This window comes from Aotus nancymaae, unplaced genomic scaffold, assembly GCF_030222135.1.
Source record: "Aotus nancymaae isolate 86718 unplaced genomic scaffold, 86718_ANA_hifiasm-v0.15.2.pri h1tg000011l, whole genome shotgun sequence".
Lineage (NCBI taxonomy): Eukaryota > Metazoa > Chordata > Mammalia > Primates > Aotidae > Aotus > Aotus nancymaae.
In genome coordinates, this window is record NW_026988422.1 from 74337640 (window position 1) to 74362274 (window position 24635).

The 24635-nt window shown below is 38.0% G+C and overlaps 1 protein-coding gene and 1 pseudogene across 3 annotated transcripts in view; one reads left to right on the top strand and one right to left on the bottom strand.

Annotated features, from left to right (window-relative positions):
• The window catches only part of RPS6KA5 (ribosomal protein S6 kinase A5), a 188647-nt gene that overhangs the window by 110899 nt on the left and 53113 nt on the right, over positions 1-24635 (bottom strand). For 2 of the 3 annotated variants that reach the window (XM_012453114.3, XM_012453113.2), the window contains exon 2: positions 19164-19235. In XM_012453114.3, the coding sequence (XP_012308537.2) occupies positions 19164-19235 (72 nt within the window). Of the gene's footprint in view, positions 1-19163; positions 19236-21771; positions 21791-24635 lie in introns of those variants that run through there. The other variant, XM_012453115.2, reaches the window with a different exon arrangement.
• Positions 20221-21125, top strand: LOC105717800 (dnaJ homolog subfamily C member 17-like; annotated as a pseudogene).

The window sequence follows — 24635 nt, forward strand, 5'->3', positions numbered from 1 at the left end:
AAACTGAACACATTCCAGGGCACAGAAAAAGTTCACAAAGGTTTCTGTATTATCTCATAGTAAATACATTAATTATAGGTTGAGACCTTAGTAAGGCAGAAGTGAACCAAAAGGATGAAATGACAACTTTTGGAACCTAACAAATTAGAATATAAAAATGAAAAAATATTTATCTGCTCAGAAGCAACAAAATGAAGCTAGAAAATACTATGCACTAAGCCTTCCAACAAGGTAAGCCACTATATAAACTCAGGAGAAAGTAAAGTCTACAAGCAGCCCTGACACTTCTGTGCTCCTTACATACACATGGCACCTGCCCTAAATTCTCGTTCTCCCAGATGCCTATCTCCAGAGCACTATGATGTTTAGAAATTAGGGAATCCACCTATGCTTTCAAAATAGGAATTTTTTCTACAACATCACCAAAACATGGCTGTTCAGCTTCTCCCTAGTACATCTGCCCTCAACATAGGTGTTGACCACCTATGCGACAGACAGACTGCTGGGTGTTCATACCTAACATCTGAGTACTCAGCATTTATGATATGTAACAACTCATTCAATTCTTGCAACATTCCTATAAGGAAGTGAGAACTATTATCTCCATTTTATGGATGAAGAAATTGAAGTATAGAAGAGTTGGGTCACCTGCCCAAGATCACACTTGCCATTTAGTCTAACTCCTGGGCCTACAGTCTTATCTGTGGTCCAGCTGTTTCACTTAAGTGAATGACCTCATAGGCAAATAAATAGGGAACCAGACATTAAATAGAAGTCACCATACAGGTTAGGTGTTTTCACAGTGGAAAGGACCCAGTGCTCCTACTTCCAAGAGGAGGAAGTTTTGCAAAGCAGCCCATTTTATTGATGGGAGGCTCTAAATGTTAGAAAAACTTCCTTATATTGACTGGAAGCAGGTCTTTTTATAATTTTCACCTGTCCTTCTATGCCCTCTGGACTTAAAAAAGAGTATCACTCTTCTATAAGATAATCTTTTAAATATTTAAAAACACTATCATGCCACCTCCTTACTCTTACTTCCTTAAACCAACCTCAAAGTAAGATGACTCTGAGACCTCTCACCACTAGGAGGTTCCCTTGATATGTTCTGTGGGGTTTAAATATTTATTTGATTTCTTTCTGTTATTTTAAAAAATTTTGTATTTCACTCCAAATATGCATGAGGTAGTGCATAGGATGTTAATATACACCATCAAATAATGTAAAATCATCCTGATTGCCATGTTACGCTCTATATGGTCAAATAATACTCAATCATCCTCCTTGCCATGTGATAACATCCAGAAGTTTCCCAATAATATGAATTAAAGACCACATACTCTGCCAATGCAATTGTGTTCAACTATCAGACAATGTCAGAGAAAAACTATAATGAAGCTCACAAATCTTTTGTTTTTACTTTTATAGTTTGCCATGATTAACATTTAAGCTACATCACATAGTAAGTGCCAGTGGATGCTTATTATCAACAACATTCAAGGAATGCCTTACAACATTCCAAACAATAAGTATTTCAGACAACAAGCTTACTTCTAAGAAGGCTGTATAACTAAAACACAGTTGCTTCCAAACAGTTTCTGAAGCACCCATAAGGCTGTTTATCACATTGCCAAAGGGGAAGAAAACACATTCCCTATTAGAGAGATCTTGAAGAAGGCACCTTACCTGGTTAAGCTGGTTTATGGCTTGGAGCAGAGAAAGAAAGTGAAGTAGTCCTGTTGAAAATGCTATCTATTCCAGAATCACCTTTATGTTCTCCAACATTTCAAGAGTAGTCATTGAAGCTGGAATTGATGGCAATATTCTTTTCTTTTAGTTTGCAATTGGATGAATGACTGCCTGCAAGTACAGCCTCCTTTCATTCACTATGTGTGCCCTGACATTATTAGAGTAATCATATTTTTAAAGTATCTTTAAGAAACTGCAAAGACTACCAATAGTGAAAATTCCTTTGGTCAAAAAAAGATAAACAAAACAGAGGGTGGGTTCAATGGCTCATGCCTATAATGCCAATACTTTAGGGAGCTAAGTAGAAGGATCACTTCAGGCTATGAGTTCAAGAGAGCAGTAAGCCATGATTGCACCACTGCACGACAGCCTGTGTGACAGAACACGATCCTGTCTCCAAAGGAAAAAAAAAGATAAACAGTACTTCCTGCTTGGATGGAGCTAAAACTACCTTCATGCCTTAGTAGGTATGACTCTCTAATTTCTACATCAACATGCAATGGCACCAAATGCTCAACCAGCAATCCTCATGTTTCTACCACTGTTAATCTGATCAACTCCATCAGAGCCAAAGTCTTTTCAAGATACTCTGCTAAGAAATATGAGCAAGGTATGGGCACAGTGGCTCATGTCGATAATGCCAGAACTTTGAGAAGCAGAGGCAGGCAAATCGCTTGAGCCCAGGAGTTGAGATGAACCTGGGCAACACAGGAAGATCCCATCTCTACAAAGAATACAAAAATTATGTGGGTGTGGTGGTGCATACCTGTGGTCCCAGCTACTTGGGAGGCTGAAGTGGGAGAATCACTTGAACCCAGAGGTAGAAGTTGGAGAGAGCCAAGATCATGTCACTGCACTCTAGCCTGGCCAACAGAGCAAGACCTTATCTCAGAAAAAGGGGAAGGGGAAGGGGAAGGAGAAGGAGAAGGCGAAGGGGAAAGGGAAGGGGAAGGGGAAGGGGAAGAGGAAGGGGAAGGGGAGGAGGAGGAGGGGGGAGAGGGGAGAGGGAGAGAGAGGGAGGGAGAGAGGGAGGAAGGGAGGGAGAAAGGAAGCAAGAAACCAAGCCAGTCGTGGTGGCTCATGCCTGTAATCCTAGTACTTTGGGAGGCCGAGGTGGGTGGATCACAAAGTCTGGAGATACAGACCATCTTGGCTAACAGCCTGGTTTGCCAGGCTGGTCTCGAACTTCTGACCTCAGGTGATCCACCCGCCTCGGCTTCCCAAAGTGCTGGGATTACAGGTGTGAGCCACCATAATCAACCTGAGATCACGAAGTTCACTGGTTTTCCAGAGCACCAGGCCTGCAGCATTTGACTGAACTCAAGGTAGAGGTTCTACTCATCTTGAGATTGAGAGAAAGTACATTATAAGAACAAATGAAGGAAGGATTATTTACTGATTTAGCTTGGCTGATATTTGAGACCACATGAATAAGGTAAATCTTTCAATTCATGGCCCTACAGGCACCATTTTGAATGCTGCTGAAAACCTACGTGCTCTTTTAGCTAAGCAGAAATTTCAGAAAAGAAAAAGGGATCAACTATGTAAATTTTTCCAAGCTGGAGATAAATTTCTATAGATTGGAGGAACACTGAAGATATCTTATGAAGGTTACTTCTGTTTAAACTGCAATGTAGATTTATAATTCTATTCTAACTGATGTAGATAGCAAAACATTGACCATCTTTGTTGATAATGATTTCAACAGCTTGATGACAAAGGAAATCATGTAAACTGAACCAAAGGAAATGTCAGAAAAATTTCTGGTTCCTTAGAGTAGGTTTCTTTCCAGCTTGCTTTTCCAAATGTGAGGCTCTTATCCCATTAGCCACAATTAATATTGTGAACCAGGTTTTAAGCACTTGTTTGCTATAATAAAGAAAAGTTAAAAATGACTAACGGTTGGTTTTTGTTTTTGAGACAGAGTCTTGCTCTGTCGCCCAGGCTGGAGTGCAGTGGTGTAATCTCGGCTCACTGCAACCTCCACCTCCTGGGTTCAGGAGATTCTTCTGCCTCAGTCTCCCAAGTAGCTGGGACTACAGGCGCATACCACCACGCCCGGCTAATTTTTGTATTTTTAGTAGAGACGGGGTTTCACTATATTGGCCAGGGTGATCTCGAGCTCCTGACTTCGTGATCCACCTGCCTCAGCTTCCCAAAGTGATGGGATTACAGGCATAAGCCACTGTGCCTGATCCAAAAATGACTGACAATTTTAAAACAAGAAGACATTCATCCTGCCATGTCAGAAACCACTGCACAATTCCAACTTATTTTTTAAGCCAAGCAAAAGCAATCTTCTTGCTGAAATTTACTTTGAGCATAATTAAACTTATCTTTTCACTTTGTGAAATCTGAATTTATTAAAAATGTTCATAAGTAGCCTTTAATCTTTATATTAAGATAGTATGAGGTTAATTTGTTAAAAATATTTTTAATTTGTAAAAACAATCAACTTAAAATATAACATAATTAAATGCATGCAAAATTTTGTGCATGTACACATTTACATGTACTATTCTGGAAGAAGCAACGAGCCATGAACGGTTAAGGGCCATTGTTCAGAGGCCTCTGGTTTATGTCCTTCCTTACAGTTCTCAACTTGGACATGCTGTTCTCACTAGGACCTGAATGGCTGAACTAAGGTGAGACCAATGTTTTCTTTCACTCAAACTTTTGTTAACGCAGATGAAAATTATATACCTTGAATAGACTGTTCACTAGCCATGCTGCACTTTGGGCTCATAACTTACTAACTATTGAACTTGAATTACCACTTAAAAAAATACAGCAGAAACAGTCTTGAGTGGCTTCTACTTAGCCAGCTCCTAAGAATAACTTAAGTTTTATACTACCCTTTCCCTCTGAAGACACCCACTGCACACTGACAAGCTATGACTAGTTCCATGACAGTGACACTTGTTGCTTTGCCTGCTTCTACTTGTTGTATCCGTTATTCTTATTATGTAATTTCATTAAATATTACATAAACCACTGAAATGTGTATGCAAAAGAGAAAAATGAGGATGAATGCTTTGAAAGGACTAGATAAAAGCAAAACACTTTAAAAAAAGGAACTGCTGAAAAATTAGGTGTGAGTGAAAAAACTATAAAAGGGTGGGGGAAACTGTGAAAATCTAAAGGATTTTGTAAGACTACTTCAAATGTGTCTAGTTCTCACTCTAAAGAATCTGAAACTTATTTTTAGATGATGCATTCAACTGGGTTTATGCAAAATAAACCACTGTTTATGAACCTATACTCACAGTCTTATGCTTGCATCCAAAGATTCACAAGTGAAGTATACTTACACATTTTAAGTAAAAAATGTTCAAAAAATATATAGATTTTTAAATGATTCCCACTAGAACCAACTTTTTAAAATTACCTACATGTACCAACTGTATCATATGAGAGAGTTTCTACTAACTAAAGAATCATATTAATCACTGGTAAAATTCATCTTTCTAGATTATTGGATTCTTATGAAATGGTGACTTGGTCATCAACCACACTAGCTAGGCCTCAGGTGTGCTTATTTCAATCTGGTAAACGTGATTACCAGAGCATCTTACTAAAAAAGAAATATGGTAAAATAAGAATCAAAGAAGACTAAGGGGCATATTCATAAATAATTCTCTATTTATATCTCAAAAAACAAGCTGTTTGCCTAACTAAATAGTGATGTCTTAACTGCTGGAGTGAATGACCATCTGTAGTGGGTGCTGATGGTGTTCTGCTAGATCCCCTTTACAGGCTGGTGCACCTATTCTCCAGCTGCTGTGAGTGTCGGCTGCTGGAGAAAGGCTGCCACACCTGGAGGGTTACATGCCATCATTCTCTACTCCACCCTCACTCAAACAGCCTGCAGCCAATGACTAACACAGGTAAAAAAGGCCTGCCTCTTTGCTAACCAACCACCCTCCTTCCCTCACTCTTGTTCCCCTGAGAGCACTCTGGCAATAAATCACATACGCCCAAATCCATGTACTGGGCTCTGCTTCTAGCTAACAAGACCTAACATAGAATCAATAATAAATAAAATTAGGCCGGGCATGGTGGCTCACGCCTGTAATCCCAGCACTTTGGGAGGCCAAGGTGAGCAGATCACAAGGTTAGGAGTTTGAGACCAGTCTGGGCAACATAGTGACTGTATCTCTATTAAAGATACAAAAAAAAAAAAAAAAAATTAGCCGGGAGTGGTGGCACTTGCCTGTAGTCCCACCTACTTGGGAGGCTGAGGCAGGAGAATTGCTTGAACCTGGGAGGCGGAGGTTGCAGTGAGCCGGGATGGCGCCATTGCACTCCCGCCTGGGCAACAAGGCGAGACTCTGTCTCAAAAAAAAAAATTAAATAAATAAAATTGTATCTACACTACAGAGACAATGTCAATTGACACCTTCATATGGAATCATCTTTTGATTATGGCATAAAACATCACAAACATTTAACCTCTAAGATTTTCATAAACATTGTAGGCTTATACTGAAGCATAAGGTGTAGTGGGTATACACATACACAAATGCAAAATTATAAATTTTTTGAATGGCGATTTTGACACTTTGATGAATACATGCTTTTAAAGGTACTATTACAGATACTCTCCAAACACTTAAAAGAATAAAATGACACATGATGACTAAGTCATCATACTTTTTAAAACAGTCTTTTATATGACTCAACCAAAGTATTTTTCCCTCTATCATGTCATCAAAAAGTAGCAATGTCTTTAAGTTGCCTAGTGCAGTTTACAGCACCCTCTAGTAACAAATTACCCATGAGAAACAAGTATGTCTCATTTAATAAATAAAATGTGTTACTGTAAATCTGCGGTAAAAAAAGATTGGAGGAAAAAAGTTATCTTATCAGGAATATTCATAGAGTCTGGGACCAATGAGTAAACAAGTATCTCAAATTACATTTCAAGATGGCACCTAAGACTGGGGTAAGCAGCCCAAAGACAGCCTCAACTGGAAAACCAGTAGTTCCACAGAGCAAACTTACAAGTTTGATTGCTGTCATCTAATCTATTGTTGATTAGATGACAGCAACAACAACAACAATAAAGGAAATCCACATAAGGAAAAAGCGAATTTCTTAAGAGGACACCAGGGACCAAGGTAGGCACAAATGGTGATTGCTCATTAGACACTATCATAAGCAAGGCCCTCTGAATTTCTATACTTTGCCAGCACTCACTCCAAGGTTTCATAAACTCAGAAATAACTCTGCATTACATGAAGGCCGGTTCCATACTATTCCATTTGCAAGGTTATATGTTGTATGGTATGTGTGTGTGTGTGTACATACATAAACATATACATATTTAATACTCACTACTCTTATCTCCAGCACCCAGAACAGTGTCTGGTCTTGGAAAATACTAATTAATGAATGAATGAATCCCAAGACCAATAGGAATGAACTAAAAGATTTTGAATTGAAAAGTAACATAATCAAATTTGTCCATCAGAAAAATAACTCTGGCTGTAGAATGAAAATAAATGCTCAGCAAGGCCTGAAACCAGGAAGACCTTTGGTGGTTATTTCTCTATTTACTGCCGGACACATTTTAGGCTCCATAAAAAATACTCATTAAGAAATTACATTCACTTATTATAAAGCTAATCTGAAAGCCTGGTAATGTATTACACTAGCTCTTTTAGAAGCTGAGCTACATTCCCTTTCAGTTTCCCCAATAATAGCTAAAATTAAAAAAAAAAAAAAAAAGCTAAAACTTATATAGCATTTATTACGTGTCAGGCAATCAAAACATTTTATTACTCACATTATGTATATCTCAGCAGAAGACTGTTAACAATACATTAAGATGGTTCAGAATCTACAATGTTTGAATAGTTAAAACAAACAAGAGGCTGGGTGTGGTGGCTCACGCCTGTAATTCCAACACTTTGGGAGGCCGAGGCTGGTGGATCACCTGAGGTCAGGTGTTTGAGACCGGCCTGGCCAACATAGTAAAACCCCATCTCTACTAAAAATACAAAAATTAACCAGACGTAGTGGCAGGCGCCTGTAATCCCAGCTACTCAGAAGGCTGAGGCAGGAGAATTGCTTGAACACGGGAGGCAGAGTTCACAGTGAGCTGAGATCACACCACTGCACTCCAGCCTGGGCGACAGAGAAAGACTCCGTCTCCAAAAACAAAAAAAAAGAAAAAATATAATCTTTCCATTTGACATGTTATGCTTAAGGTAACATACAAATCAAGTTCTTATAAATGCTAACAAAATCACAATTAGCAACATTTCATTTATGAGGTATTTTCTCACTGATTAATTTTTATTATTAGAAATATCACTTTAGTTGAAATTATTCCCAGAGATGCTAATAAAGTGACCATATAAAATAATAAATAATCTCTTCGTATGAGTAAGTCCTAAACAATTTTGTTTTTCTCAATTTAGGTTCAGCTTTACAATGGAGTTCCCTGTTGAAAAAATAACCACAACCCATGGTTATCTAGTAACTGGCAATTCATATCCATTATCTCATTAATCTTATAACAACATTGTGAGACAGGTATCATTATAATAACTTATGCCAAAAGGGACTTGGGCATATAGGGTTCATATGATTAACTGAAGAAACTCAAGTAAGCAATGACAGTGTCAAGATTCAAACTTGAGTCTTCTACGTCATCCTCGATACTCAAGTCCACAAGAGTGAATCAACTCAGCTGTACCCTTTTCTCTTATATGGCAAAAGTTTTATTTTTTCTTTTTGTCATGGTAAGACAAGCCCACATCAGCTCTTCAAAGTACATGACAAAGTATATGACCATATACGATAAAAAAAGAAAATTCATAGAATACTAAAGTCTTTAGCTGAGACCCTCATGCTGCATTTCGTTATCAGAATTACTGATAATGCACACTACAGGTACATTTAAACACTTTCTTCTCCCATACTTGGACAGATATCTCAAAGAACGCAAAATGGTCAAAAGGAAGGTGGCAAAAAAGATTTAAAAAGAAATAAAAATAAAATTGTTATTCCCCAAAATAATCCAAAATTTCATTATCAAACAAAAAAATTCTAAAAGATGAGCCAAAGATATTTCCTGGACTTCTGAGTATCAATCTGAAGAATAATGCTAGAGACAACAGCATAAATGACCTACTTGTTAGATTACTATACTTCATACTATGCTGGATTATGGGCCAGTAGCAGAACAGGGCAACAGGGTTGGAAAAATATACAGAGATGATCTTAAGAGCTTACAATCTACAGGAAAGATTGCAGATGTGAAGGAAAATTCAGAGAACAAGTCAGTGCTACGCTCTCTACCAAGGGCTCTCAGTGCAACAATTCAGAGAAAAAAGCCATCTGGGCAGTAGGAAAAAAAAGATGAGCACTACCAATGGGGGAACAAGATAAGGCAGGGCATCAGAGGGTGGAAAAGTACACATAATTGTAGGCAAGGGAAGGAAAATAAACCAGACTAGGAAGTAGGCCGATAAATCAACAAGCAAAAAACAAACCACCCCATTAAAAAACGGGCAAAGGAAATGAACAGATACTTCTCAAAAGAAGAAATACACACGGCCAACAAGCATATGAAAAAAGGTTCAACATCTCTAATCATCAGAGAAACGCAAATAAAAACCACAATGAGACACCATCTCACACCAGTCAGAAGGGCTATTATTAAAAAGTTAAAAAATAACAGTTACTGGCAAGGTTGTGAAGAAAAGGGAACGTTTATACACTGCTAGTGGGAATGTAAATTACATCAGCCACTATGGAAAGCCATTGAGATTTCTCAAAGAACTTAAAAGAGAACTACCATTCAACCTAGAAATCCCATTACTGGGTATATACATAAAGGAATATAAATCGTTCTGCCAAAAAGACACATGTACTCATATGTTCATTGCAGCACTACTCACAATAGCAAAGATATGGAATCAACCTAGATGCCCATCAATGGTGGACTGGATAAAATAAAAATGTTAAGTATACACCACCGAGTACTATGCAGACATTTAAAAAAATAAAATCATGTCCTTTGCAGCAACATGGATACAGCTGGAGGCCATTTTCCTAAGCAAACTAATGGAGGAACAGAAAATGATTTCACTTATAAGTGGGAGCTAAATATTAAGTACACATGGAAATAAAAATGAAAACAATAGATACTAGGGCCTACTTGAGGGGAGAGGGTAGGAAGAGAGTGATGGCTGAAAAACTGCATATAGGGTACTATGCTCACTAGCTAGGTGACAAAACCATTAGTACATCAAACACCAGTGACAGGCAATTTGCCCATGTAACAAACCTGAACATGTACCCTCAAAGTTGGGGGAAAAAAAAAAAACAGAAAGTAGGCAGGATATCAGGGTAAGGTGGGCCAAAAAAGACATGGGAAACTGAAAGCAAGGCAAGAATTTGGGCTTGAAGAGTTAAATGGGAAAAATGCAGTATATGTTCTTAAATAGGAGGACTGCACAATGATGTTGTATTTTGATAAGGCTGCATTTTATTTATAACACAAGATGATATTAAAATGCATAAATGGAAGAGAGAGTCTGTATAAAGGCAGACAGGTCAAGACACCCCTTGGATGGTACTTTCTGTACTTAGGACCAGAAAAGGTGAATCCAAGGATCATGTTGAAAGGAAAATTATAGGACTTTATGAGAAAACAGAAATAAAGAGGCTGGGCCAAACGCAGTAGCTTACACCTGTAATCCCAGCAATTTGGAAGGCTGAGGCAGGTGGATCACTTGAGGCCAGAAATTCGAGGCCAGCCTGGTCAACATGGTGAAACCCCAACTCTACTAAAAATACAAAAATTAGCCAGGCATAGTGGCACACATTTGTAATTCCAGCTACTTGGGAGGCTGAGGCAGGAGAATAGCTTGAACTGGGGAAGCAGAGGTTGAAGTGAGCCAAGATCACGCCACGGCACTCCAGTCTGAATGACAGAGCGAGACCCCATCTCAAAAAAAAAAAAAAAAAAAAATAGAGACAAAGAGAGAAGGGCCAAAATAGAGAAGAATCCAAAATTATTTCAAAGTTTCTAGCTCGGAAAACTGATCAAGAAGATTAGTGATAGGCCAAAGGAAACAAGACAGTTCAAAAGAAGCAAGTCACTCTGAGTAAAAAAAATTTCATGCATATTATACGTATTTAAGTATCAAAAAGTAAATATTTCATATCCAAATATTCCACAAAGTCTTCAAGATATTTGATGAATAGCATCTTTTCTAGTTTAAATACATAGAAATTAATTCATCAGAAGAGTTTTCAGTTTCATGTCCAAAGAAAACCTTACATGACACATGAAGACATCTGATGAGGCTTTTCTATTATTCTAAGTAGTGATGAAAAAAAAATTATCTAAAAAAGGTAAGAAAACTGAAATATTAGTGGTAAAATTTTTGAATAAAAATTGAGGTTTTATTATATTCATAATAAAAGTTTCCACCTACTCCATTTAGTCATCAAAACTGTGATTTTTAAATGCAGAAATACCTACAATGGCATTTCTTAGTTATCCCATCTTCTTATAAGAGACTGTACTGTCAGCTGGCAAAAAGGAAAAGCAGTCTTCATTGCCGATAACTGATCCATTATAAAACAGTGCACAAGCACAAAATGGAAATGCAAAGGTAAAACATTACTGGTAAACTGTTTCCTAACCTTTGCAGAATTGTCTTAAAGACCTGTGATTAAACTACTCAACGCTGAGGTATAATAGATAATAAGTCAAAGTATTCAGTGTGTTGAAAGAAAATACACACAAGGTTTGATTATACAAATTTTCTATTAAAAATTTCACATATACAAAATGGACTAATAATTTGTCTTCTTTATACTGTCCTAGTGTGTTTTTTGGAATCAAAGTCATACTGGACTCATACAATGAGTTGGAGGAAATCATCTCCCTTTTTCTGTTCTCTCAAAGAGTTTGTGGAAGATTAGAATTATCTATGCTTGAACTGTGGCAGAACTCATTCTTAAAACTGTACTGTGTGTCCTCCCAGTGGGAGGATTCTTACTTATTGACCAATCTCTTTAATCTAGTTATAGGATTATCCAGGTTTCTCACACCTTTTTCAATCAGTTTGGTAATTTACACATTTCAAGATTCCTGTGCATTTTAAACTCTGAGGAACATTACCTCAGAAAACTAACTCCTGTCACCTCCCAAATTATATGCTATTTTATCCAATTTTTCAGTTTTCTTTTTTCAACTCCATAAATGAGACATCATCACCACAGCTTTACACAGTCAGTATGTTATAGACTGTTTGTTCAGTGATCCTTTTTGCATCTCAGAAAATTCTCCAGGGATTATTTTCCTTCCTCCTAAAACTACTTCTTTTAGAAAGTCCCATAGTAAGGACCTACTGGTAGCAAACACACTCAGCTTTTGTATGTTAGAAAATGTTGGTGGCTCACGCCTGTAATCCCAACACTTTGGGAGGCTGAGTGGGGCGGATCACAAGGTCAGGAGTTCGAGACCATCCTGGCTAATATGGTGAAACCCCATCTCTACTAAAAATACAAAAATCAGCCAGGTGTGGTGGCGCATGCCTATAATCCCAGCTACTCAGGAGGCTGAGGCAGGTGAATCACTTGAAACTGGGGGATGGTGATTACAGTGAGCAGAGATCATGCCACTGCCCTCCAGCCTGGGTGACAGAGCAAGACTCCATCACAGGAAAAAAAAAAAAAAGTATTTTTGCCCACACTTAGGGAAAATAGTTTTGCTAGATATGCAATTGTAGATTACCAGTTATTTTTTCTGCACATTTTGAAGATATTATTCCACTTTACTGTGGTTTCCAGGGTTGCCATTGCAGAGCCCACTGAAACTAATTGTTGTTCCTTTATAAGTATTTTCTCTTTGACTGCTTTTCAGGTATTTCTCTGTCTCTTGTGTTCATCAGTTTCTCCCTGATGTATCTACATAAGAATTTCTTTATACTTGTATGCACAGATTTGCTCTCTGCAAATTCACATGTTTAATTAATCCTGTAAGGATTAATTAAAAAGAGGCATTATTTATTTGAATAGTGCCTCTTGCTCGTTCTATTAGCTCCTTCTGAAAGTCTGATTAGAAAAATGTTACAACTTCTGTCTATTCTCTGTAACTTTTTTTTTTTTTTTTTTTTGAGATAGGGTCTTCCTGTCAACCCAGGCTGGAGTGCAGTGACGTGATCATAGCTCATTGTGGCCTTGACCTCCCAGGCTCAAACAACTCTCTCACCTCAGCCTCCTGAGTACCCAGGACTACAGTCATGCATGCACCACCATGCCCAGCTAAGTTAGTTTTTCTAGAGACAGGGTCTCACTATGTTGCCCAGGCAGATGGGGATCCTCCCACTTCAGCCTCCCAAAGTGCTGGGATTACAGCTGTGAACTACTACACCCAGCCTATCCTCTATGTCTTAATAGTTCTGCCATGTGCTATCTCTTTTTTCTCCATTCTATATTCTGCATATTTTCCTCAAATCTATCTTCCAATCCACTAATTTTCTCTTTAGCTGTATCTCATCTGTTAGTGAACCATCCATTGAGTTTATACTTTGAATTGTTCTTTTCACTCCTAGAAGGAGTACTGGTTCTCTTTCCGATCTGTCTGGTCATTTTTTAGCATGTATTATTCTGTAACACTGCTACCAAATCTCTTTTTAACTAAAAACACATATATACATTTATATTATATTTCATATATAATAATTCCAAGTCTCTTAAGGTATAATTCTACTATTTGTTGTTTCCGCTTCTTGGATGTTTGTGAGTTTTGACAGTAAAATCATGTCTATAAAACTTTATTTGATATTTCCTTAAGATCTAGGTAAGAGTTTATTACTCCAGAGAAGATTTACATTTGCTTTGCTAGTGCTGCTAGGAACACTACCAACTCATAAGTAGAATAAACTAAATTCATACTTGTTTTGGGGGATGTGTGTGTGTGTGTGTGCGCGCACGCGTGTGTGCGTGCGTGATGGAGTCTCACTCTGTGCAGTGGCATGATCTTGGCTCACTGCAACTTCTGCCTTCCAGATTCAAGCAATTCACCCTTCCCCTATAATCCCAGAGTAGCTGGGATTATAGATACCCACCACCACGTCCGGTTAATTTTTTTATTTTTAGTAGAGACAGGGTTTTCCCATGTTGGCCAGTCTGGTCTTGAACTCCTGATGTCAGGCGATCCACCTGCCTCAGCCTCCCAAAGTGCTGGGATTACAAGTATGAAATCCTGTAATCCCTGTGCACAGCACCACTGTGCCCAGCCAGGATTTTTTTTTTTTAATCATATAAGTGGATAACAAACTCAAGCTGCAAACCTGTATGATGCTTGGTTTAAGGTTGTGACTGATCAGGGAAGGCTTCTACTACTTATCTGTTTCCCTCACCCAAAGCCAATGCTGAGCTGGAAAAGTTTCCCCTCCATCTCCCTTTGCAGGCTAGATTTTTATTTTCCCATTTAATCTTTTACTGAGCAGTAGCCTTCTCTACCTCTTAAGTGCCTTAAAGGCACTCCTCTATATGAAGTATGAAAATGGAAAACCCAGAGAACTAGCTCACAATTCACTGGTGGATTTCTCCAGTGTAACTTCTGCCCCTCAGGCAGCTTGTTTACTTCTCTAAATTCCTGCTCCCATTTAATTTTTTTCAAGCTTAAGAATTTTCCTTACTCTTGCCAGGTAATCTATACAGTTGAATAGTCTTTATCAATCTATAAGATTACCTGGCAAGAGTAAGGAAAATTCTTTATCTAGCACTTTAGGGGTTTAATAATGACTGTGGCCACATGCAGTGGCTCATCCCTGTATTCCCAGTACTTTGGGAAGCCAAGGCAGGAGGATTACTTGGGGCCAGGAGTTTGAAGCCAGCGTGGGCAACATAACAAGACCCTGTCTCTACTAAATAAACAAATAAGCAAGCAAAATAGCCAGCCAGGTGTGGTGGCACATACTTGCACTCCCAGCCACTCAGGAGACTTAGGTGAAAGGATTGCTTGAGCCCAGAAGTTCAAGGCTACAGTGAGACAGGGTCTTGCTTTATCATCCAGGCTGGAGAGTAATGGCACAATCATGGCTAGCTGTAGCCTCAACCTTTCAGACTCAAGAGATCCTCCTGCCTCAGCATCCCTAGTAGCTGGGACTATAAGTGCGTGTCACAACACCCCAGGCTAATTTTTTTTTATTTTATTTTTCAGTAGAGATGAAGTCTCACTATGTTGCTTAGGCTGGTCTCGAACTCCTGGGCTCAAGTGATCCTCCCACCTCAGCCTCTCGAAGTGCTGAGATTACAGGAATGAGCCACTGCACCTAAAACTGCCTTTTTCTTTCTGCTTCTGTATTTGGAGTATACTGCCATATATTAAATTAACAGATCAAGGAACAGGATTAGTCTCAGGGCTCTTGTTACATACTATAAAATTTAATGATGAAAACTAATAATATTACATCTTAATAGCGTCCTTAAGAAGGTTCTATAAATGCTATGTCTATTTTGCTATAGAGAAGTTATCTGTTATTGCAGATTAGAGCTGTTTAGCTGTGACCATATCTGGAATAAAACATGATCTCCAGTCTAAGATAACATTTTCTTTAAAAACTGCTATAAATCTATTTTTAAAATAAAATAAATAATAATTGGGTTAAAGTATATAAACAGTAGTTTCATTTAATTATACTAATATTTTTACTAAGTTTTGCTTTCAATAAAAACCAGAAACTGACATTTCTAAAACTTTAATATGAAAAACAACTAAGTTCTAATCTCTAAAACATGGAAAGTCATGTAAAGATTGCAAATAAAAATAGCAGTTTGTTTTCAAATTTTCAAGGATCTTTATAGAAATCCCTTATTATATGGAATTAGTATACTCATCCATTCGTTCAAAAATATTTGAGAATTGCTATGCATAAGTCACCCACTAAGAAAATTTCTGTTTACCCAAATGCTATTTTCTGGCAATTTTATATTACTGAATTATAGATAACTTAGATGGAATTCTGCCATCTATATGGCAGATGGCAGGAAATATGCCACGATACTATGAACTCTTCAGGCAATATAGATTATAATTTAAGTTTAAGCATACAACATTTTTCTGTCACAGACTTCTTCCTATGACAGAAAACCTAACCTGTAGTAAAAAAGGAAGAAGACCATTCACAGATTTCTTCCTGTTTTAAAATTGTTTAACCTAATCTGTAGTGAAACAGGAAGAAGATTATTCTCACATTAAGGATTACTTTAAACTGAACTTGAGAGAATTTACAGAACTTCTATTCAAAATATTAAAAAATGTGCATGACTTTTTATAAAACACTTAAAAATGAAAAAGAAAAACATATTTTCATATAAAAACTTGTACGTGAATGTTCATAACAGCATTATTTTTATGTATTTGTTTATATTTTAGAGAGAGAGTCTTGCTCTGTTGCCTAGGCTGGATTACAGTGACACAATCATGGCTCACTGCAGCCTCAAACTCCTGCTCAAGCAATCTTCCCACCTCAGCCTTCCAAGTATCTGGGATTACAGGCACATACTACCATGCCCAGCCAATTTTTGTTGAGATGGGAATCTCACTATTTTGCCAGGCTATTCTCCAAAGCAGCATGATTTATAACAGCCAAAAGATGGAAACAACCCAAATGTCCATCTCCTGATGAACAGAGAAACAAAATGTGGTATATCTGTACAATGAAATCATAAGTCACAAAAAGTATGAAGTTCTGATGTGTGCTACAACATGAATCTAGAAAACATTATGCTAAGTGAAAGAGGTTGGTCACCAAGGACTACATATTTGTATGTTTACCTTTATATGAAATGCCCAGAAGAGGCAAATATATAGATACTAAAAGTCAGTTAGTGGTTGTTTAGGACTGGGGAAGATGGTGAGCTTGTTTGGGCATTAATAGCTAAAGGGTTCAGGGTTTCTTTTTGAGGTAAGAAAAATGTTATAAAACTGACTGTGATGATAGCTGCACAATTTGTGAATATACTAAAACCCTGAATTGCACACTTTTAATAGTGGAACAATATGGTACATGAGTTATATCTCAATAAAGCTGTTACCAAAAAAAAAAAAAAAGCCACATACAGATAAAAACATGCAGATAAAACAGATATTATAAAGACAATTTATAATATATATAAACCTTAAGAACTTTTGACCAGATGTACAAACACTATTTTTAAGGGAACTGAGTCACCACAGAACTGTGACTCTCTTTCCCTTTTGAGTAGATATTGCCTTTGAAACAGGAAACAAAGGTAGGAATAAAGGATATTATTTTGATATTTTGAAAGCATGATTTCCTAGGAATAGGGTGGGGTAGAGCTTAGATGTTGAAAAAATCTCCAAGTTGACAATTACACTGAATTTCCGACAATAAAATGTTTAGTTGATGGGAATAAACTATTCATTGGGCTTATTCACTGGTAGCTGTAAAGATTGGCCCTATATGCCATGCTAAACTACTCAGAGAGGTTATAAAGAACTTGTATGGCAGAGCAGTAGGCATGAAGGCTCATTACTAAATGACCTTAAAGACAGCTTACATAAGTGAACTTAAACATAGGCATGAGGCTAGAGAAGTGACTGGTATTGATTACAGAAACCCAAAAGAAAGGCTTTTTCTCTTGCTATAATGTTTGGCATTTTGGAAGGGATGGGCAGATACTCTTATATGGACGGTGTAATCCATCCAGTCAGGGGCTAGAACTCTGAGGTCCCTGACAGTGTGAAGCTAAACTGTAGTAGAGAAGAAAAATGGTCTGTCCTCTGAGGCTCTCCCTGGTCTTCCAGCAAAAGAGGTTCTAGGCCTGTTGAGAATGGAAACAAAAAAGACTTAAAGGCCTCCTTTGTACCTTTACCTGATGGAAGAAAAATGACAGAGGCCAGTTCTCACAGCAGTGGTGGCTGCAGAGCAACATACTCCAGAGGGAAAGTTGAATAGGAAACACACACATGACAAGAAGCTGCGTAACTGGCAAGGCCTAGTGCAAAATGGAAATGCAGGGTGCCTTGTTCATGGATGACTCATAATTTCAGAACAGTGACAGCAGAGCATTACACCAAACATGGGGCTTTTCTAAATGTGGGAATCTCTACAACTGCACAGGTCATATCCCCCTTAAGTCAGCCCTGATTCTTGAGCAGCAAGAGCAGTGGTAGCAAAAATTCAGAAGGCAAAGGAAAGTACAAAGCAGAAAACCAAGATCATGTAAAATCCCACTACTACTAAAATTTTAGTGTATACAAACACATATATCCCAGAGATTTTTCTTTTCTTTATTTTTTGTAGAGATGAGGTCTCACTATGTTTCCCAGGCTGGTCTTGAACTCCTGGCCTCAAGGGGCCCTCCTGGCCTCCCAAAGTGCTGGGATTACAGGCATAAGCTACCATGCTCACACAGCTAGAGATTTCTCTGCATACATTTATACATGTAGATATTTTTCACATCCATATATACATGTAGATATTTATATTTATTCATATGTTTTGTATATTGTACATTCTCTTCTGCAGCTTTTTTAAAACTTATTTTGGAGAGCTTTCCAAAATATTAATAAAAGTAGATCATTTTAATCCATTATATATATTATACAACATATAGATCTATGCTCCATTTAACCAAAGCCCTACTGTTGGGTTTCTAAACAGTCTTAGGTTTTTCATTATTACTAATTATGTGCATTGAGTATCAATAGAGTTGAATGAAAATTGAATAAGACAATCAATATAAAGTCCTCCACAGAGTACTTGGCATGTAACAAGCACTCTTTCAATGTTAGTAGTGATTTTTTAAAAATATTTTGTCCTGGCTGGGCACAGTGGCCCTCGCCTGTAATCCCAGCACTTTGGGAGGTCAAGGAGGGTGAATTACTTGAGGTCAGGAGTTTGACACCAGCCTGGCCTACATGGTGAAACCCCATCTCTACTAAAAATACAAAATTAGCCAGGCATGGTGGCAGGTGCCTTAAATCCCAGCTACTCAAGAGGTTGAGGCAGGAGAATCACTTGAACTCAGAAAGCAGAGGTTGCAGTTAGCCCAGATCATGCCACCACACTCCAGCCTGGGCAACACAGCTAGACTCCATTTCATAAAATAAAAAATAAAATAAAAATAAATAAATAATAAAATAAAATATAGTGTCCTGTGTAAAGGCCGAATTTACATTCCCAACAGGAGGGTAAAAGGGTCTGGTTTCCCTAAATCCTTGTCAATTCTTTTAATTTTTGCCTTTTGTGCTTCTTCTATGAATGGTCTGTTCATTTTCTTTGACAGTTCTCCTAATGGATTCCTCATGCCTTTTAAATTTTAATTTCCGTACTAGGGATATCAATCCTTCATCATAGGAACAGCAAGTGCTTTTTCTTTTCCTTAAAAACAATTAACTTAAGACTCACCTCCAGTTCCTAGGACCTTCAGAAGCTCAAAATTTTCTATCCCAACCTTCTCTGCATGTCCTGTCAAATTAGCTAAAAGAAAAAGAGAGAGAGAGAAAAAAGAAACAATTAGGGTCAGCAAGAGAAGGTTCCTGGGGGCTTCTCGGGTACCATCGATGCTCCATTTCCTGACTTGAGTCATTAACCAGTGTTTGCTTCATAATTATTTGTTAAACGGTACAGCATATTTTGCATAAATTTATATATGTTATACATTACAATAAAACTTTTTTTTGGAATTTAGGAACTATATACATCATTTGTACCAAAGATTAACATAAAGTGTTCTCTACTGACCAATATACTCCAAAAATAAATAAAAATTCTAACATGTAGATAGACAGATACATAGTGGGAAAAAAACTGGATGGATTGAAAAGATGTATTAATTTATTCAACAAACATTTACTGAGTATCTATTAATGCCATCCCCAGGTTCTAGACTGGGCGGTAGTTCCATTTCTGCCACTAAATACTTGGACACAATTTAGTATGCATTCGTCACTTGAATACTCTATGTCTCCATTACTACATCTCTGAAATGAAAGTGTTGGTCTCAATGAACTCTAGGATCCCTGTCAGCTCTAAAATTCTAGGACTATGTTTAAAAATAAAAACTCTTCAAAAATGTATTCTGTCTTGAATAAATAAAATTAGGATATCTTATAAATAACCATTTTCCATAACATATTCCACTGAATTCTAGTCCTATCCTACGAAGTGTTAATAGGTGTTATGTTTGGAGGAGACATGGGGAGCAGAGTGCTTTGGTAGAACAAATGTGGAAATGCCTGGCTTAAAGGTAAATGATTTCTTTACTGCTGGACCTTACAGATCCTGTATTATGAAATAAGCACATAGATAAGCAAGACTAAGATACTACATTTGTTGATGTATTTAACCACAAAATTATGTGAACTAGTACTCTGTAGAAGTGGTTAAGAAAGGCTTGATCCAAATCCTAGTTATGCCACTTAAAAGCCCGTGACAGGTAGTACGACTCCATCAGGCAGGAACCATGGCAGTGACCAAGAAGCTCTTACACATGGACCTATACGGGCTGCTAGGCATTGAGGAGAAGGTGGCACACAAAGAGATGAAGAAGGCATATAGACAGTAGGCCCTCTCCTGCCACCCAGACAAAAATCCAGATAATCCCAGAGCAGCTGAACTCTTCCACCTGCCTTCTCAGGCCTTGGAGGTGCTGACCGATGCTGCAGCCAGAGCTGCATATGACAAGATCAGGAAAGCCAAGAAGCAGGCAGCAGAGATGACCCAGAAACTTGATGAGGAAAGGAATAAAGTGAAGCTTGATCTGGAGGCCCGGGAACGGCAGGCCCAAGCCCAGGAGAGTGAGGAGGAGGAGGAAAGCCGGAGCACCAGGACACTAGAGCAAGAGAACGAACCCCTGAGAGAAGAGGGTTCTGGCAGCTGGAGGAACAGCAGAGGCTGATCCGGGAGCAAATACAGGAGCATGACCAGAGATTGAGAGGAAAGACAGAAAATACTGAAGGCCAAGGAACCCCCAAACTAAAGCTAAAATGGAAGTGCAAGAAGGAGGATGAGTCAAACGGTGGCTCCAAAGACGTCCTTCTACGGCTTTTGCAAAAGTATGGTGAGGATCTCAACCTGGTGCTTTTCAGCAAGAAGGCAGGCACTGCTATGGTAGAGTTCGCGACCGTCAAGCCCGCGGAGCTGGCTGTCCAGAATGAAGTTGGCCTGGTGGCTAACCCTCTGAAGATTTCCTGGTTGGAGGGACAGCCTCAGGGCACCGTGGGCCACCCAGGACTGTCAAAGGGCTCAGTGCTGTCGCAGAGGGACTACGAGAGCCTCATCGCGATGCTCATGCGCCAGGAGGCCAAGCTGCAACAGCCGATGGATCGCAGGTATGCAGCGGGAAGACCAGAGGGGCCACCCACGTAGCCCTGGGGCTCCAGCCACCCGCCCCCTAGCCCTTTTCTTCAATGTCACCAATAAAAGTTTAAAAAAAAAAAAGGGTGACACTGAACAAATTACTTGTCTGTATCTCAGATCCCAATAATATAAAATGGATCCTCAAAGCATACTGATATCTGCAATTTGCTTTGAAATGCATTTTTTAAAATAAGATAAATTTATAAATAAATATAGCTATGAACAGATATGTCAAAAGCAAATACAACAAAATATTAATTGTAGAATCTAGGTAGTAAGTATAAGGGTATTCAACATACAATTCTTTCAAATTCTCTGTATATTAGAAAATGGCCATTATAAAATGACAGAAAACAAAATAATACCTACCACATAGAATTTAATGAGGATTAAATGAGTTAAATTTATACAGAGCTTGCTGTGTGCCAATAAGCAGTATTGTAAGTGTTTGTAAATAAATTAATGCTTTGGGACTCCAACTTGAAAAAAATAAAACTCAACTAAGAACTTCTAGAATTAAAAGTTTTGGGGTATAAATAATTTCAGTGTCTTTCCAAAACTCATAATTTAAAATTCTTTAAACTTGTGGTCAAAAATACATAAAATTTACCATCTTAACCATTTTTAAGTATATGGTATTGTTAACCATACATACATTGTTATGCAACAGATCTTTAGAAACTTTTCATCCTGCGAAATAAACTATATCCAATGAACAACAACTCCCTTTTTCCTTCTTCTCTCAGGCCTGAGAACCAGCATTCTATTTTCTGTTTTTAAGAGTTTTACAGACGGGCGTGGTGGCTCACACTTGTAATCATAGCACTTTGGGAGGCTGGAGGCTGAGGCGGGCAGATCACAAGGTCAAGCCCGTCCAATATGGTGAAACTCCATTTCCACTAAAAAAAAAAAAAAAAAATACAAAAATTAGCCAGGCATGGTGGCACACGCCTGTAGTACCAGCTACTCGGGAGGCTGAGGCAAGAGAATCGCTTGAGCCCAGGAGGTAGAGGCTACAGTGAGCTTATTGTGCCACTGCACTCCAGCCTGGGCGACAGAGTGAGACTCCGTCTCAAAAAACAAAAAGCAAAACAAAAAAAAAAGAGTTTTACTATTAATGTATGATTTTATAGTAAGAATAAATCAATGTACATGGCCCAGCCTAGAGTTCACACTGGCATCAATATAGATCTAAAATGAATACCAAAAACATAGGTAGTATTTTAAAATAAACATATAATAGCTTATCTTTCTCTAATATGTCAAGTAGATTATATAAAAAGCCAAACTCATAAGAGAGAACCACTTTTAAAATAATGATTTGGCTTTCTTCTAATGTTAAATTCTATTATTTTATTATGTAAAAAAGCTTAAGACATTATTAAAGAGTCATGTGTTAAAAACAATTACTCCTGGTTCTTACTATTAGGACTCGTTTTTTATTTACTGAGAAACGTACAAGCCCAGCTTTCCAAAAGCATTGTTCATATACTAGATTATATCTATATTTGCTTTATATTTACATATTACTTACCTATATTTGCTGCTACACTAAGAAGATAAGGAATTATTTGTTGATACACATTAACTTTCATAGGAAATTAAAAGAGGTTATAAATTAATTACACTTTCTTTTGCAAAGTATACTACCCAGGAAACCCTAGTCATTCACAAATATCATTCAGATGATCTGTGAAGAGCTGTTTTTGTTCATAATCTACTACCTTTATTATTTTGTTTCTGACATAAATTAACACTTTGCCTGCTACAGGAGCTCAAGCCTCCTATCCCCAGGGCTGAAGAGGAAGGGTATCAGTGCCTTCTGTACTCAGGGTAGAAGGTGTCCAGGTGATGAGAAGCAGCTCAAGGTATGTTCTCTTTGGTTCCTGCTCTCATTAGTTTAGCAGCTAAGAGTTTTGTTTACTCTTTGTATTGCTTTTCCACCCATACTGTTCCCAGGCAGCTAGTAGGTAAGGCAGAGCTTGGAAGAGGTTCTTCTCTCTCCCATACCTCAAGTCCTAGGTCTTAGGAAAACTAAAGAATGCTGGTCTTGAAAAGAGCTTAGCCCTGGGCTTATGAAGAAAAACCACTCTCTTCCATCTCAAGTTTCTAGTAGAGTTTAGATTTCTTGGAATTTTCTTGCTTAAGAACGCCAAGATTGCAGTAAACAATCTTAAGAGGTATCTGCGTAGGGCAAAGGAACAAGTAAATCCTTAAGCAGGTCCATGTGGTCCAGCCCAGCTTACCAAGGTCAAGGTTTCAGTTTGGGGTATAAAACCAAAGATCAAGTGTCAAGAAATGTTAAGTTTATGAATATTGATATTGAGAAATGTTAAGTTTATGAATATGGATGAATGCTGAGTGTATAATAAAATATATTGTTTGCTAGGATTAATGATGTCAAGGAAAACCTAGCCGCCCCTCCCAAGTAGAAAACTACTTGGGGCATTCCAAAGTGGCAGGACAATGTATAAATATCATAAACCGGTTAAAACAATTCTTTAAGATACCTGACCCTGCCCCCCTGGCTCCCTCGTGGAGAATATTAAATTTGTCTATGATCAGTAGTAAGCAGGCACCAGCTGCCTACTTGGCATATTTTGTGTTAAGAGAAAATACCAAACATCTGTTTGTTAATAATGACAACCTGTTCAGAGAGAATAAATGCGTGGGTCAGAGTCTGCTTGAGGCCTTCAGGCTGGAATGCTGTCAGCTCCTAAGGCTCTCAGCTCAGAAGGCTGCTGGTCCCCCAGATAGACCCACTTTGCTGTTCTACCTGGGTGTCTGCCTCTCAGTTACTTCAGCACCACCTGGGTGGGGGTCTCTATGGCCGAGCTGGCTCTCGGTAATCAAGCCTGCCATCCTGTACTCCTTTATTTTGTCTTCACTTTCTTAATCTCACCTGGGACCCATGCAGTTGAAACTATGATAGGGTAGGATACAGAAATCTTAATCCTTATGATAGTCCTCAAAGTTATTGTCTGAGATTGTCAGATAACATTCCGTTGGTTCTTATCTTTGTTCAAAGGAAAAATTAACTGAAGACATTTGAGCACCAAAAATCTATAGTTAATGTATTTTTAAGTTTTACTAATGTACAATTTACATACAATAAAATTTACTTACTTAAATGGACAGTTTGATGAATTTTGGTAATTGGATACAGTCACAATGCCACCACCACAAGCATGATATAAAACAGTTCTATCACCCCAAAAAGTTTCTGTTCCATCACCCTGAAAAGTTTCTCAATGTCCTTTTGAAGCCAATCACTTCCAGGGTAACTAATAATCTAATTCCAGTCATTACACTTTTAACTTTTCTAGAATTTCATATAAATGAAATCATACAATATGTAGTTTTCTGGCTTTCAACTTCATTTACTTAGCCTATGGTCTTTGCGTTTCATCCAGGTTTTTAAGAGTCTACTGTTCTCCACCAGAATCTCCATAGTGTGGACTGCACTTAGCCTTAACTTCAACTGCCCTCATAAATTATTCTAAAAGAGTAAAATAAAAA